This window comes from Pelodiscus sinensis, chromosome 22, assembly GCF_052426305.1.
Source record: "Pelodiscus sinensis isolate ZL-2025 chromosome 22, ASM5242630v1, whole genome shotgun sequence".
Classification (NCBI taxonomy): Eukaryota; Metazoa; Chordata; order Testudines; family Trionychidae; genus Pelodiscus; species Pelodiscus sinensis.
Window position 1 is genome coordinate 15,838,028 of NC_143073.1, and position 13,103 is coordinate 15,851,130.

General features: G+C 57.8%; 2 protein-coding genes across 3 annotated transcripts; both read left to right on the forward strand.

The window, feature by feature from the left end:
• The first annotated feature begins 1,147 nt into the window (after window positions 1–1,147).
• Window positions 1,148–3,069, forward strand: GABARAP (GABA type A receptor-associated protein). Its single transcript, XM_006112120.3, has 4 exons — window positions 1,148–1,432; window positions 1,834–1,912; window positions 2,316–2,434; window positions 2,651–3,069. Exons 1-4 carry the CDS (start codon window positions 1,343–1,345, stop codon window positions 2,714–2,716), a joined length of 354 nt encoding a protein of 117 aa, XP_006112182.1. The 5' UTR covers window positions 1,148–1,342; the 3' UTR covers window positions 2,717–3,069.
• A 1,465-nt stretch (window positions 3,070–4,534) lies between these two features.
• PHF23 (PHD finger protein 23) lies at window positions 4,535–12,714 on the forward strand. Of its 2 annotated transcripts, XM_089772445.1 has the most exons (6): window positions 4,586–4,683; window positions 6,935–6,966; window positions 7,453–7,529; window positions 7,606–7,698; window positions 9,053–9,710; window positions 10,899–12,714. In XM_089772445.1, exons 3-6 carry the CDS (start codon window positions 7,473–7,475, stop codon window positions 11,105–11,107), a joined length of 1,017 nt encoding a protein of 338 aa, XP_089628571.1. In that variant the 5' UTR covers window positions 4,586–4,683; window positions 6,935–6,966; window positions 7,453–7,472; the 3' UTR covers window positions 11,108–12,714. The 2 variants fall into 2 exon arrangements, with proteins under 2 accessions (XP_075763166.1, XP_089628571.1); XM_075907051.2 differs by lacking the exon at window positions 7,453–7,529 and having other exon boundaries at window positions 4,535–4,683.
• Window positions 12,715–13,103: the final 389 nt, after the last annotated feature.

Consider the following 13,103-nt stretch of genomic DNA (forward strand, 5'->3'; position numbering starts at 1 on the left):
AGGTGCCAGACTTAAGGGGAGCAGGATACTCCGCTCTGGCCACTGCACCCTTCCCCCTGCCAGGGCATCCTGGCTCCCAGCCCTTCCCCCAATGGTTTTACCCGCTTCCCCGAGCGCTAACCCTGTGGTATGGTCCACAATCTCTGGCACCTCCCCCTTTATTGCTATGCTCCCTCCTGATTGGTCACGGCCACTCTGCGTCGCGTTTGTCCGCTATTGGTCTTGGTCTCTCTGGGCCACGCCTTTGTCACGTGGCAGTGTCGCCTATCAAGCCCTGCAAACCAGGGGTTTCCCGTGATCACGTGGCAATGCCCTCTGCGTTGTACGTCACGTGAAACTGCCCCCGCTCCCCCCCGATCCTTCTGCCATCCTTCCCTGCGGGGCCCCCTACGCGAGGCCTGACTCTCTCCTCCCCCCCCCGTGGCCACACCCTCCTCGGGGCGCTGCCTCCCCGCACTATTTTGTTTTGGTGTCGCACTGCCACGCAGGTGGCGTAGCTCTGTGAATCCTGGGTTTGCGTAGCTGCCCGGGGAGGAGTGCGTTTCCGAAATGGGTCGACTGAGAAGGCCTCTTATTGGCATGGGGGAGTTACGTAAACCTCGCAGCGTCGCTCCCTGCCGAGGAAGTGATACGCCACGAGCGTGGGAGTACGCAAGTGGAGTTCATGATACGCAAACAGTATAAAGCGGGAAGCCGCAGCTTCAGCAGTTAACGTACGCAGCTGCAGCGGGAAGCAGCGAGGTGATTCCACCGTTACGCTATTTGCTTAGTGTTTCTTGGCGGGTGTAGCTGGAGTCGGCTGCGTTAGTGGCGAAGCATAATAGACGCTTGTTTCGTGGCGCTGGAGGGGCCACACGAGTTACGTGCTCCAGCGGAGCAACTAATCAGCGGGGCGCAGAGCGAAGGCCATTAGCCAATAGAGCACGGGTCGGTTACCTCAGAGGCGCAGGGAGCTGACGTAGGGCGGGCGGTGGTTACGCTAGTTGCGCGAGCAAATGGCACAGGGTTGGGTACACAAGGCAGGGGCACTTACGCAGGCGGCGTACGGAGGGTGATGATACACTTTTGATAAGTAGGACTGCCCTGTTGGCACAGGGAGTTACGCTGCTTGCGTTCGGAGCCAATGTAGCATGGGAAATGGTTACGCAGCCAGAGCAGGGCGGACGGAGGATTCGCTGGTGTCGCAGGGAGTTAACCTAGCTCGTCGCTGTTTACGCTACTGGCGCCTGCTCAGTGCGCAGAGGTTATGCGGGTGGCGTAGTAAGAGGACGTAGGACGGTCGCTGGTTACGCAGCCCGCGCAGGGCGGGCGGGGGTTACGCTGGTGACGCAGCCGGCCCGCCATGAAGTTCCTGTACAAGGAGGAGCAGCCCTTCGAGCGCCGCCGCTGCGAGGGCGAGAAAATCCGCAAGAAATACCCGGACCGCGTCCCGGTGAGACAGCTGAGGCCTCCCCAACGCCGCCGGGAAGACCCTGGCCCCCACCGGCCGCGCCCGGCCAAGCTCTGCCCCTCCCTGGCGTGTGAAGCTTGGTCCGGCCGGACCCACCGTGCGCGGGGGGGGGGGTACTTCGCTCCCCTCTTACTGGGTGAGGGGTACCCCAGCTGCTACCATCCACAGACACTGGGGGGCCCTTTAGCCCCCCGCCTCTTCCCACAGCCCAGCCTTGACATGGCTCTTGAGCTGGTTCCTCGCTGGACCCCAATGGGTGGCTGACCAGGCTCCATCCCAGTTCTCCTTTGGGGAGCTATACGCCCCCTGAGGTGTGCTCCGAGCCCCCCAAATGCTGGGGGGGCCGGCTGACCCATGGCATTTCCTCCCCCCTCTTTCCCCAGGTGATTGTGGAGAAAGCCCCCAAAGCCCGAATAGGAGACCTGGATAAGAAGAAATACCTGGTGCCGTCAGACCTCACTGGTGAGTGCTGTCCCCAGGGTGTGCCATGCTGAGGATGGGGGCAGCAGCCGCCGTGGGCTGCATGGGCAGTGCAGGGGGAGGTGTTGGAGGAGTTATCTGTGGGAGCTGTTGGGGGGAGGCAATATACCCTTAAAGGGGACAGGTGGGGATTTCTGGAGTGTGGGGGGAGGGGATTCTGGAAGGCCCCCTCAAGCCTAGAAGTAGGGCTAGATAAACTGGGGGGTGCCCCATACAGGGAATGCCCCGCTCTCTGTAGTCCCCCCACATAATATGGGGAGGCAGCATCTGACAACTGCAGGGTCTTGGATGGGGAAAGGGGGGGAGTGGAGCAAATGAACTGTGGATTTGCATAAAGGAGGAATTTCCCTCTCCCATCCTGACCCCCCTCTTTCTTCTCCCTCAGTCGGACAGTTCTACTTCCTCATCCGGAAGCGAATCCACTTACGGGCTGAGGACGCCTTGTTCTTCTTTGTCAACAACGTCATCCCACCCACCAGTGCCACCATGGGCCAGCTGTACCAGGTGGGGCGTGAGGGGGCGCTGTGGGACAGAGCAGTGTGGGGACTCAGCAGGGGGTGCTTTCCTTTGACAGGCAGGGTTGGCCTCAGGGTGGCGCTAGAGGCTAGTGTGGGGTAGGGGTGCAGCAAAGGGTGTTTTCCCTGGTAGTATTTGGTGCTATCCTGTTACCCCCTGTTGGCTCTCCCTGGTACTGACATCTTCCTTTCTTTCCTTTCCCAGGAACACCATGAGGAAGATTTCTTCCTGTACATCGCTTACAGTGACGAGAGCGTCTATGGCATGTGAGGCGCCATCCTCCCTGGCTACCGGGGTGCCCTCCTCCCCAATTGGACCTGCACTTTCTCTTATTGGTTGATCTCTATAAGAACCTTTTTTTTTTTTCTGACACCCCCAACTGCCTAATTACAGCCCTCCATGTAACTGCCCCTCCCCACTCTGTCTGGGTTTCCGTGGTTAATCTCCTGCTCTGATTTGTGGCCATGAAGGGTTTTTCTAACATCCCCCCTGCATTCTTCAAATTGCTGACCTCTCATCCCCAGCAGGGCCTGACCTGTCACCAGGGGGTTCTGTCTGGCAAGTCTCTTAACATGGTGTGTAGAGAGGTCTGGGGCATAATAAAATGAGAAGGGAAACCCTGATTGTGGTATGGATTTTTATTTCTGTAGTGGGGTGTGAGGCGAGTGGAGGGGTTGGCCAGGGCAATCCCTTTGTGGTGGATCAAGGGTGTTTGCTGTATGATGGCTGACCACAGGGTGCTTGTAAGATGGATGGGGAGGAAGTACAGATAAAGCACATGGGGGTTCAGGACCCCTTCCTAAGGACAGCTAAGGGGGCAGGAATAGATCCCTCTGGGAAGGATCAGAGTAGTGTTTTCTATAAACTCTGCACTGGTGCCATGCAGGAGAGATTCAAATGCCACCGAAGTGGTTAGCAGACCTAGCTAAGCTAGGTTTTGTATTTTTACCTCTTGGTGTACATAAATATATTACCAGGGCTTGCCGCTGCTTGGCGAGCCCCTGCTCACCAGCCCCCCAGAAGCACACACTACGCCTACACAGACCGTGCTGCTCCTGTGCTGAACGTGCTTTGTGGCTCCACCGGACTAAAATCTACTCACCACAGGTGAGTAGATTGCCTAATTTGTCGAGCCCTGTACATTACATACATGGATGGAAAAGATTAGACCAGGGCTGGGGAGTGTTTTTTGGGTCAGAGGCTACTGACCCACAGAAAAACTATTCAGGAGCTGCGCACAAGTGAGAAGAGGGGACAAAAAAAAAAAAAACCCTCACTGTGACCCCTGACTGAGCATTAGGAAGACATTGCCCTTGCACACCATAGCCTGGGGAGGGGGGCCAGTTTAGTAGATTTTTGTGTGCTCTAGACCTGAGGGAGGCAGCAGTGGGACGGGAGCAGCAGACCAGCCTGGGCTCTCCAGTACTGGGGGAGGGCCCTTAGCCTCAGGGTCTCGATCCAGGCACATACAGGCTACATCCGGCCCCTGGGCCTTTGGTTTCCCTTCCCAGATTAGAAGGAACATGGGGCAGAAGGTCAGGTTATGTCTCCGGGAAGTGGACATGTGAGACTAGCCTTAAGTGCCTATGCCATTGATGCCCCCTCTCTGTATAAGAATTAGGCAAGGGCAGTGCTAAGGATGTAACCTTGCCCTTCCACAAATCATTGGTAAGCCTGGCCCCTTCCTGCAGCCAGGGTGAGAACCCAGGAGTCTTGGTTCCACTCCCCTCTCAGGTGGGGAGAGAACAAGCGTCTTGCCCCTTTCCTAGTGCTCTGGATCGGAGTTATGGTGGTTAGAGGGCCTGTAGCCAATCAGCGCTACGCCTGCTTCGTGGGCGGAGTCAGGATCAGAGACGTCAGGGCCCTGAGAACTACGTGTACCGGCACCCTTTGGGGCGAAAGTACGTCACCGCGCAAGGCGGGTAGTGCTGCCGCTCAGACTGCATCTCCCGGCGTGCCTCTCTGGGTCGGGAATGGACGAGAGAAGGCGAGTGCGCAATCGCGGCGCGGGGGCTGACGGGAATTGGAGTTCCGATCCTGCCGCGCGGGAGCGGAGAGGAGCGCTACGGACTCCAACTCCCGTCGAGCCCTGCGACGGCGGGGTAGAAGGGGGAGCGGAGCGGAGCGGAGGGGGCGGCCGGGCGGGGCGGGGAGTCGGGCGGCACCGGACGGAGGCAGAGAGCGGCCCGGGGTGCGAGCCCCGCGCGGGGCGGCCATGGCGGAGCCCAGCCCCGAAGGTGCGCGGGGGGGCCGTTGCTGGGGGAGCACGGCAGGGTGTGAAGAGGAGACCAGCCTTGGGGGGCACAGTGAGGGGAGGGAGCTAAAGGAAACCAGCCTGGGGGGTAGCTGGGGAGACCAGCCTTAGATGGGCGCAGCGAGGGGGGGTCGCTGGTGGAAAGCAGCTCTTGTAGGGGCACAGCGGGGGTATGTGGACTTCGGGGGCTCAGCAGGGGGAGGGGAGCTGGGGAGACCAGCCCTTGGGGGGCACCGCGGCGGGGTAGGTTGGAGAGAGAACTCCTTGGAGGGGCACGGCGGAGGAGAGCTGGGGGGCACCGCGGCGGGGGGGAGCCGGGGCTGGAGAAGACTAGCAAGCGGGCAGGAGGCGGGGTTTGGGTATAGAAAGCGGGGAGCCGGGAGGCGGGGGGGCTGGCCTGTGGAGGGAAGGGTTGGAGGGGAGGAGTTAGGGGAGATCCGGGGGGCCGGGAGAGGGGAGATCGGGGGGTTGTTGGGCACAGCCGTGGGAGCGAGAGCTGGGAGCTCTGGGGGGCGGGAGGACGCAGGAGGAGTAAGCTCAAGCTGGGGGGGTGCACCGCAGTGAGGGAGGACGGGGTGGAGGTTCAAAGCAGCATGCGGGGGAAAGCGAGGGACGGGAGGGAGACACTGGGAGAGGCGAGTTGGGGAGGGAGACCGGACCGTAGGAGGTGGCGGGACTCGGAGGAGCTGTGGAAGGAGGGGGATGGGTGCTTCAGGAGAACTGGCCATGGGGTGGGGGGTTGCAAGAAAATGGATAAGGAGAGAGGGAATAGACACTGGGGAAGGGGGTAAAGGAAATCGGGGAGAACCGGGAGGGGGCAGGATGGGGAAGGTGGAGGACGGTCAGAGGGAAGCCACCTGGCCTGAGTGGGAGCAGAGGTGAGGGGGCTACTATGGGGAATGGGAGATCGTTTAGGGGGCTACAAACTGAAGTGGACACAGGGTAAGAGTTATAGGGTGCTGTCTGGAGGAAGGGGCACCTAGAGACGGGTGTGGGGGGGGGGAAGGGGAGATTGGGGAGAGAGGTGGCTGGAGTCTGCGTGTGAGGGGAGGCTGGGGTGCAGAAGCAGCTTGGGGGTGTGTGGAAAATTAACTGTGGAGAGCCGAATCCGGGTGGGGGCTGAAAGCCAGGAGACTGAGCTGTGTGGGGGAGATGGTGGCTTCTTGGGGGGAGGAAGTTGTCAGTGAGGGTGGAGTAATTGGGGAGGAGCTGGGGGGGAAGAGAGGCTGGGGTATGGGGCATGTGGGGGGAGGTAGGTTGGGGAGAGTGGCTGGAGCCAGTGGGGGGGAGAGGCTGGGGTGGAAAATTATAGATAGGGAGCTCGGGGTGGGGGAAGCCAGGAGACTGGGCTGTAGGGGGAAGGGATGGCTGGCTAGCCTGGAAGGGGGAGGAGTTGTCAGTTAAGGGCAGGGTAATGGTGGAGGAGGAAGGAGGAGGAGCTGGCAATGGAAAGAGGTGGGGGAGACTGGGGAAGGGGCAGCTGGAGGGGGGTGAGTGAGGGAAAGGGATAGCAGGAGTGGGAGGAGAGAGACTGGAGGAAAGTGGAGTTGGAGGGGTAAAAATTTAAGTTTGGAGGGGAGGCTGGGTGGGGACTGGGATTGAGCTGGGGGTGGGGAAGTTGTCAGTGAGGGTGGGGTAGTGGTGGAGGAGAAAGGGAGAAGCTGGCAGTGAAAGGGGGTGGGGGAGCTGATGGAGGGGCAGTCCCTATAAAGAGTGAGGGGGGAGGAGCTTGGGGAAGGCAGATCTGGAAAGGAGCCAGGCCACACCCTGAGCTCCTAGCTGGGGGCGGGGGAGTGCAGGTTCCTTTCCCCAGGGACATTTTCTCTCTTCAGCCTTCTCCCATATCTGGGGTGTCTACGTGGGGGGCTGCACAGGGAGAAATGCAGGGCCTGAGATGGATAGATTGGTGTGGGGAGTAAACGGTATCCCCTCCATGGGACAGGCTCAGTCTGGGGGGAGAGAGGAAATGCTGGGGAGTCTCTCCTTCAGAGTGGACAGTGGTCTCAGGGTGATGGATTGTATGTGAATTGAAGTCAGGGAAATGAGGTTTAGCTCCTCCTCTTGAATGGGAATGGGGGGGGAATAAAGGCCCAGGCCCCCAAGTGGGTAGAGGCTCCCAGAAACCAGGGAACTGGGAGGGCAGTGGGGGGAGGGAAAAGGGGAGGAAGGCTGCTGCCCTCAGATGAGGGAAGGGATTAGAGCCCCCCCAAACTTACCCACCCGTTATTTTCCAGACCCACCTCCGAGCCTCAAAGCGGAGACGCAGGTGAGTCCTGGTTCTCCCCACCCACCCCCATCTGGGGTCCCACAATGAACAGAGGGGGACTGATGTCCCTCACACTTTTGAGAATGGCTACTGGGTGGGGTAGCTGTGGAGGTTGGGATGGGATGTGGTTGCAACAGAACAAACACTTTGGCTTGTGGCCATCCAGAGCCGCTGCAGCCCCTCCTGGCTGACCCACCAGCCCCCATTCCCCACCCAGAGCCAGGGAGAAAATACAGGAGTCTTGGCTTCCAGACCACCTGCTCTAACCCACCAGCCCTGACTCCCCTCCCAGAGCTGGGGAGAGAACCCAGAAGTCCTGGCTCCCAGCTCCCCCACTCCTCTCCCAGAACAAGGGAGAGAACCCGGAAATCCTGGCTCCCAGCTCAGGTTGGGGAATGGGCTCTAATGGTTAGTAGTGGGAGCAGGGCTGGGAGCCAGGACACTCAGGTTCTAACTCTGGTTTGGCTTTGCTGTGTGATATTTCAGACAAGCCCTGACCTCTCTCCATGCCTCCTGAGTTCTCCTGGTATGTTGGGGTGCAGTTAACCCCAGGAGGCCTTGAAGTAAGAACAGGTGGGGTGGCTCTGTGGGTGGGTGGGAGAATGCATTTCACTCGTCCTAATAAGTCTCTGTTATCAGCCCCCCGAGAAGCGGCGGCGAACGATTGAGGACTTCAATAAATTTTGCAGCTTCGTCCTGGCCTACGCTGGCTACATCCCGTCCACTAAGGAGGTGAGCCCCAGGAGATGTCATTCATGTGGGACCTATCTAGTCCCAAGCCAGGGATTATCTGGATCAGGGAGGTCCTCTAGAGAGCGCTGGTTCTCATCAGATCCCAGGATGGTGACTGGCTGGCTAAGGAGGGACAGGGAATGGTGCATGGGGCCTCCCCTTTACAGGGTGCCAACTTCCATCCAGCCCCAGGAAGGGGACTGGCTCACTCAGGCTCGCCCAGAGTTGACCATTTAACACAGGAGTGGGGGAAGCTAAGGCCCAGGGGCCAGATGCAGCCCCCGGTTTGCCTGGATCCAGCCCCCAAGGCTCAGGGACCCCTCTCCCCAGCACTGGGGAGCCCACGTTCCAGCCCCCCTTCCCATTGCCCTACCATGGGGCTGGTGCACACAAAATCTACTAGGCTTGTTGGGAGAGGGCTCTGGTGCGTGAGGGGACTGTGGAGAATGTCTTCCCCTTCTCAGTCAGGGGAACATCAGCGAGGATTTGTAGTTTTTTTTGCTTCTCACTTGTGTGTGGCCCCCAGTTGATTTTTCTGTGGACCCAAAATGTTCTCCACCCCTGATTTAACAACACAAGAGGGTCTAGACAGTTCCCAGCCTGACATGTCCCATTGTGGGCCACTACATGTCCCAGCATGCCCTTCTTGGTGTTTCCCCTCCACCCCAGAGGATTCTGGGGTTTGTAGGCTTTTCCACTTGCCACCCCTTTTGCTTTGGCCTCAGAAAACTACATGTCCCAGCGTGCTTTGCAACCCAGCCATTTAGCTGAGAGGCTGGAGCATAGCACTATGGGAGCTGTAGTGTTTTAAGCTCAGCTGCCCAGACATGTCTGCACAGGCAGCCTGTCCCACAAAGCATTGCATGGTGGGACTTGTAGTCTCTCTGGCAACCCTGACAAACAGAGATTTATACATCCCAGCAGGCTGTAGGCCTAGCTGGTGGGAGTGTTGCATGCTGGGAAGTGTTTTGGTGGCATGTTTTTGTCTGCATGGCATGGGAGTGGAAATAGGGGGTGGCTGAGGCTACCAATTCCATAATGCACAGTTCTGCCCCTGAAGCCTTCATGCAGGTCCCAGCCCAAGTGGTATGATGGGAGGTGTCATCTAGGTAGTCTAGGGACTTCCTCCTACCATCCCATGAGTTTGGGTCTTCTGCGCTCAGAGAGTGGCCAACACCCTCTCCTGACCTGGACCCCGTTGCATGTTGGGAGAGCAGCCAATGCCCTCCCCCCCCCCCCCCCCCCATTCACTGACAGCCTGGATCCCACTTCTTGATGGACAGGCAGCCCAGGAACCACACCAGAGCTAACTCCACTTCTCCCTGCCAACCCTTTTCTAATCTCCATCCACCAGGAGAGTGATTGGACTCCATCGGGCTCCAGCTCCCCCCTGCGCCCAGAGAGCGTGGCGGACAGTGACGGCTGGGAGTCAACTCACTCGGACCTGCACACCATTGAGACCTTTGTCAAGAAGGCCAAGTCCTCCAAGAAGAAGGCCTTCCGCCGTCTGAAGGCGGACAACTCTTTGCTGGAGAAGATGAAGCTCAAGGACTCACTCTTCGACCTGGATCCCGCTGCCCGGCAGCTGCCAGCACCCAAGGCCGGTTCTCCGGGGGACAAAAAGAAGGAGAAACGGAACCGGCGGGCAATCCCCGAAGCAGCCAGGCGCAGTCGGGGGGACTCGGCGGGTGAGAAACGCTCGCGTATCAAAAAGAGCAAGAAACGGAAGTTGAAAAAGGCCGAGAGGAAGCTCAAGGCCTCCCTGAGTGAGACGGACTCAGAAGAGGAGGAGGCAGTGGCGCTGCCTGGGGCAGGACTGGGCCTGGGCGAGGAGGAGGTGCCCTCCCCAGAGGAGCTGTTGCCTGAAGGTGGCTTCCTGGAGCCTAAACTGGGGGGAGGGGATGGTGGGGAGGGCAAGGAGTGCGGCAGCACTGAGACCAGCCAGGACGGGGATGGCAGTTCCAGCGAGGGCGAGATGCGGGTCATGGATGAAGACATCATGGTGGAGTCAGGTGAGAGGCTGGGGTGAGGGAGGATCCTGCCCGGTTTGGCCTGTGTCTTGTGTTCTCCCATGATTCACTGGGACTGATAGCTTCCCTAGCATCTGGGACCCTGCCATCCCAGATTTCCATCTTCCATAGAGATGCCTGGGCAAACAATGCCTGATAGTTTTTCTCCAAGGGGGGAAGAGTTGGAAGAACCCTGCAGCCCAGCTCTGTGTCATGAGCTAGCTGGAGCTATTGAAATGAGCTTTTGAAACATTCCTGTCTAGCTCAACCATCAGATAGGAGCTGGGGATTGGCAAGAGCCATACCATTTCTGAATGTCTTGTGTCGTCCCTTCCCAGAAGAGGCTCTCACTTATCTTTCTCTTCTCTTTCTGTTCTACTTCCATCTATCCCCATTTCATATTGCACTCACCCCACCAAACCCACTTCCTTCTAAGAACACAGGGAGAGAATCTAGGAGTTGTGGCTCCAAGTCTGTTTTTTAATCTGTCCTCTGCTGTCTTAACACCCATCAGCAATGGGAACCTGGCATTGAAGCATGGAGCTGAGGTGGGAGGGGTCTCTGTGCCTTAGCCTAGGGTGTCAGTCACATCCTGGGGCAGCTGGGGCTGTCATGCCCTGCTGGCTGGGGGAGCTTGATACCTATGAGGCAGGACTAGGCTAGTTGGGAGGGTAAAGGGATGGGGTTAGGAGAACTGTGATGCCAGTAGGACAGGGCTAGGCCAGGCATGGGGGTGAAGAGGCAGAGCTAGGAGAAAGCTGTGTTTGCAATGAGACAAGTTTGGGGGGAGCTATGAGGGCAATGGTGTGGGGCTAATGTCATCAGATGAGGCTAGGGTAGTTATGACAGTAAAGGGAGGAGGCTATGGGAGCTACTTAGCCAATAGGGTGGAGCTAGGCTAGGTATGGGGTTGAAGGGAGGCCAGGGGAACTGTGTTTGCAATGGAGCAGGGCTATGGGAACTGCAGTGCCAATGTGGTGGGACTAGGCTAGGTATAGTGGTGAGAAAGGGGGCTAAGGGAACTGTTTGCAGTAGGGCAGGGCTGAGGGAGCTCTGATGCCATTGAGAACAGGGCTATTATAGGTATGGGAGAGCTTGGATGCCAGTGGGGCAGTGTTAGAGGGGAAGCTGTGTCTCTAGAGTTCTCCACTCTAGGCCCTGACCCCCAGGTTGTCTCTGCTGCCCCCTCAGGGGATGACTCGTGGGACTTGATCACTTGCTACTGCCAGAAACCTTTCGCCGGGAGGCCCATGATCGAGTGCAACCAGTGCGGCACCTGGATCCATCTTTCCTGTGCCAAGATCAAAAAGACCAACGTCCCGGACATCTTCTACTGCCAGAAGTGCAAAGAGAGCTCACGGAAAGCTGCACCAGCTCCCCGGGGCGGGGGAGAGCCCTAGAGACTTGGCCCCACTCTTCCCCTTCCACCAGCCCCCACGGGGGGCTGCTGTGTGGAGCCCAGCTGGACTGTCATTTCTTCCCCCCCCCCATTGCCTCTAGGGGTTCAAAGCTCCCTCTATAGTAGAGGGGAGAAAGACGCTCACCCATGCAGTCTCCCCCTTCACTCCAAGGGGGAGTGAAACTGATGGATGGAAGGGTGAAATTAAGAGCTGCTGTTTTTTCCAACCCCAATGGATGGGGAGAGAGATTGAGGGGGGTAAAAGGGGGAGTCCCCCCCTTGACTGTAAATAGAAGGAAAGTGGGGGGGTTTATTTTGAGTGTTTTTTAATCTCACCCCTTCTTCCCTCGTTTTCTGTTTGAAAGTGGAGACTTTTATTCCTGCTCCCACTCCCCACGATATTGAGGAAGTGGGGTTTGGCAAGAGGAGGGAGCCAGATCAACAAAAGGGGGGTGGCAAAGTTCCCCTTGAGAGTGTTTTTCTGGCTAGAAAGAAAGGGGTTATAAGTTCAAAATATTCTCCCTCCAAGCAGTGAAGGGGTGTTGCCTGCCGCTGTGCGGCTGTCACCAGTGGAGAGGGGACACAGCCCCGTGGTGGGGATACTCTAAGGAGGGGGGTCTTTGAACAGAGAGGTGCAGATTGAAGAGCAGGGAGTCCAAATGCTGCAAAGGTGGCTGGGCTCCAGAATAAAATGGTGGGGGAGGAGCACTGGGCCTTGCTTCCCCCCCCATCCCCTTTAGACTGCTCTTTAATCTGTTTCTTTTTGAGTGGGTGGGGTGCAATTCCTACCCCCCCCCCTTGTTTAATAATATTTTGCAGCTTGAATGTAAATAAATAATGTGGACCCTTTTGCGTTTGTACAGAATGGAGCTGCCCTCTTTTCTGTATCAGGCAAGCAGTCTCTGAAAGACCCTGTTCCCCAACTTGGTGGTGGATGAAGGGACCTACAGGGCCTGTCCCCTCTAGGGGATGCTGGCTCCCATCTGGCCTCAGCACAGGGACTGGCTAGCTCAGCGAGTGAGAAATTGAGCATGAGTCTCCTCCACCCAGGGATGCTAACTCCCATAGCTTAACCCCTCTAGAAAGGAGCAGATGAGGATGGAGGAGGCTGCCTAGAGCACACACAAAATGGGCAGGGGAGCTGGTACTACTCAGGGAGGCATGCGTGATGGAGCTATGGTGGTGATTGTCACTGGGTCCCTAGATTGGGAAAAGGTGAGGTTGGATCCCTAATGGAGAAAGTCAGGATCAAGGTTTTTGTAGGGCCTGCTGTAAACACCCCATTTCTTTCTTTGCCACAGCTCACAGTTCTTCCCAAGTTTGGGAGGAATCATTTTGGGGTCAGCTGGAATGTCAGCTGATAATTGTTTATTATTTATATTTCAGCAGCACTTAAGACAAGTGTGTGTGGAGAGGGGAGTTTCCTAAGCAGTGTCCAAACAAAACCAAAATAATCCCTCTTCTCTTGGGGACCCAGACAACGGGCAGCTTTTATCATTGCTAGAGCTCCACTTGGAGGTGGTGGATATCTCCCTATGAGAAGAGGAAACTAAAACATGAAGGAGGGAGGAATCTTTTGCCCAAGGCCAATAAGGGCTAGAAGCCTCTGGTCTTAGGTCACAAGTCAAGGTGCCAGACTGCCCTAAAGAGCAACCAAGCGTACAAGGGACTGAGATTCCCAAAACTGTCACAGGGTGCAGCACTCATGTGCCCACTCCCTGCCTCAGTTTCCCCTTGTGAAAAGGGGTGTTGTAGCCGTACCTGGGGTCCGCAGGAAGCTGTAACAGCTGATCACGCTCCTCCGTGCTCTGTGTCCTGCCTGCAGCCAAGGAGGGGAAAGCAGCTCGGGTCTTGCGGCCCCTCCCTTCCTCCCAAGCCCACTTAGTGGGCTGTGACCGATACGCGCAGCTTCCACCAGCGCCGCCCTCTGCCCCCATCCCCACGTCGCCGCCGACTCCCACAGGCGCCCCCTTTACCGCCCATTCTGCCCCACATCC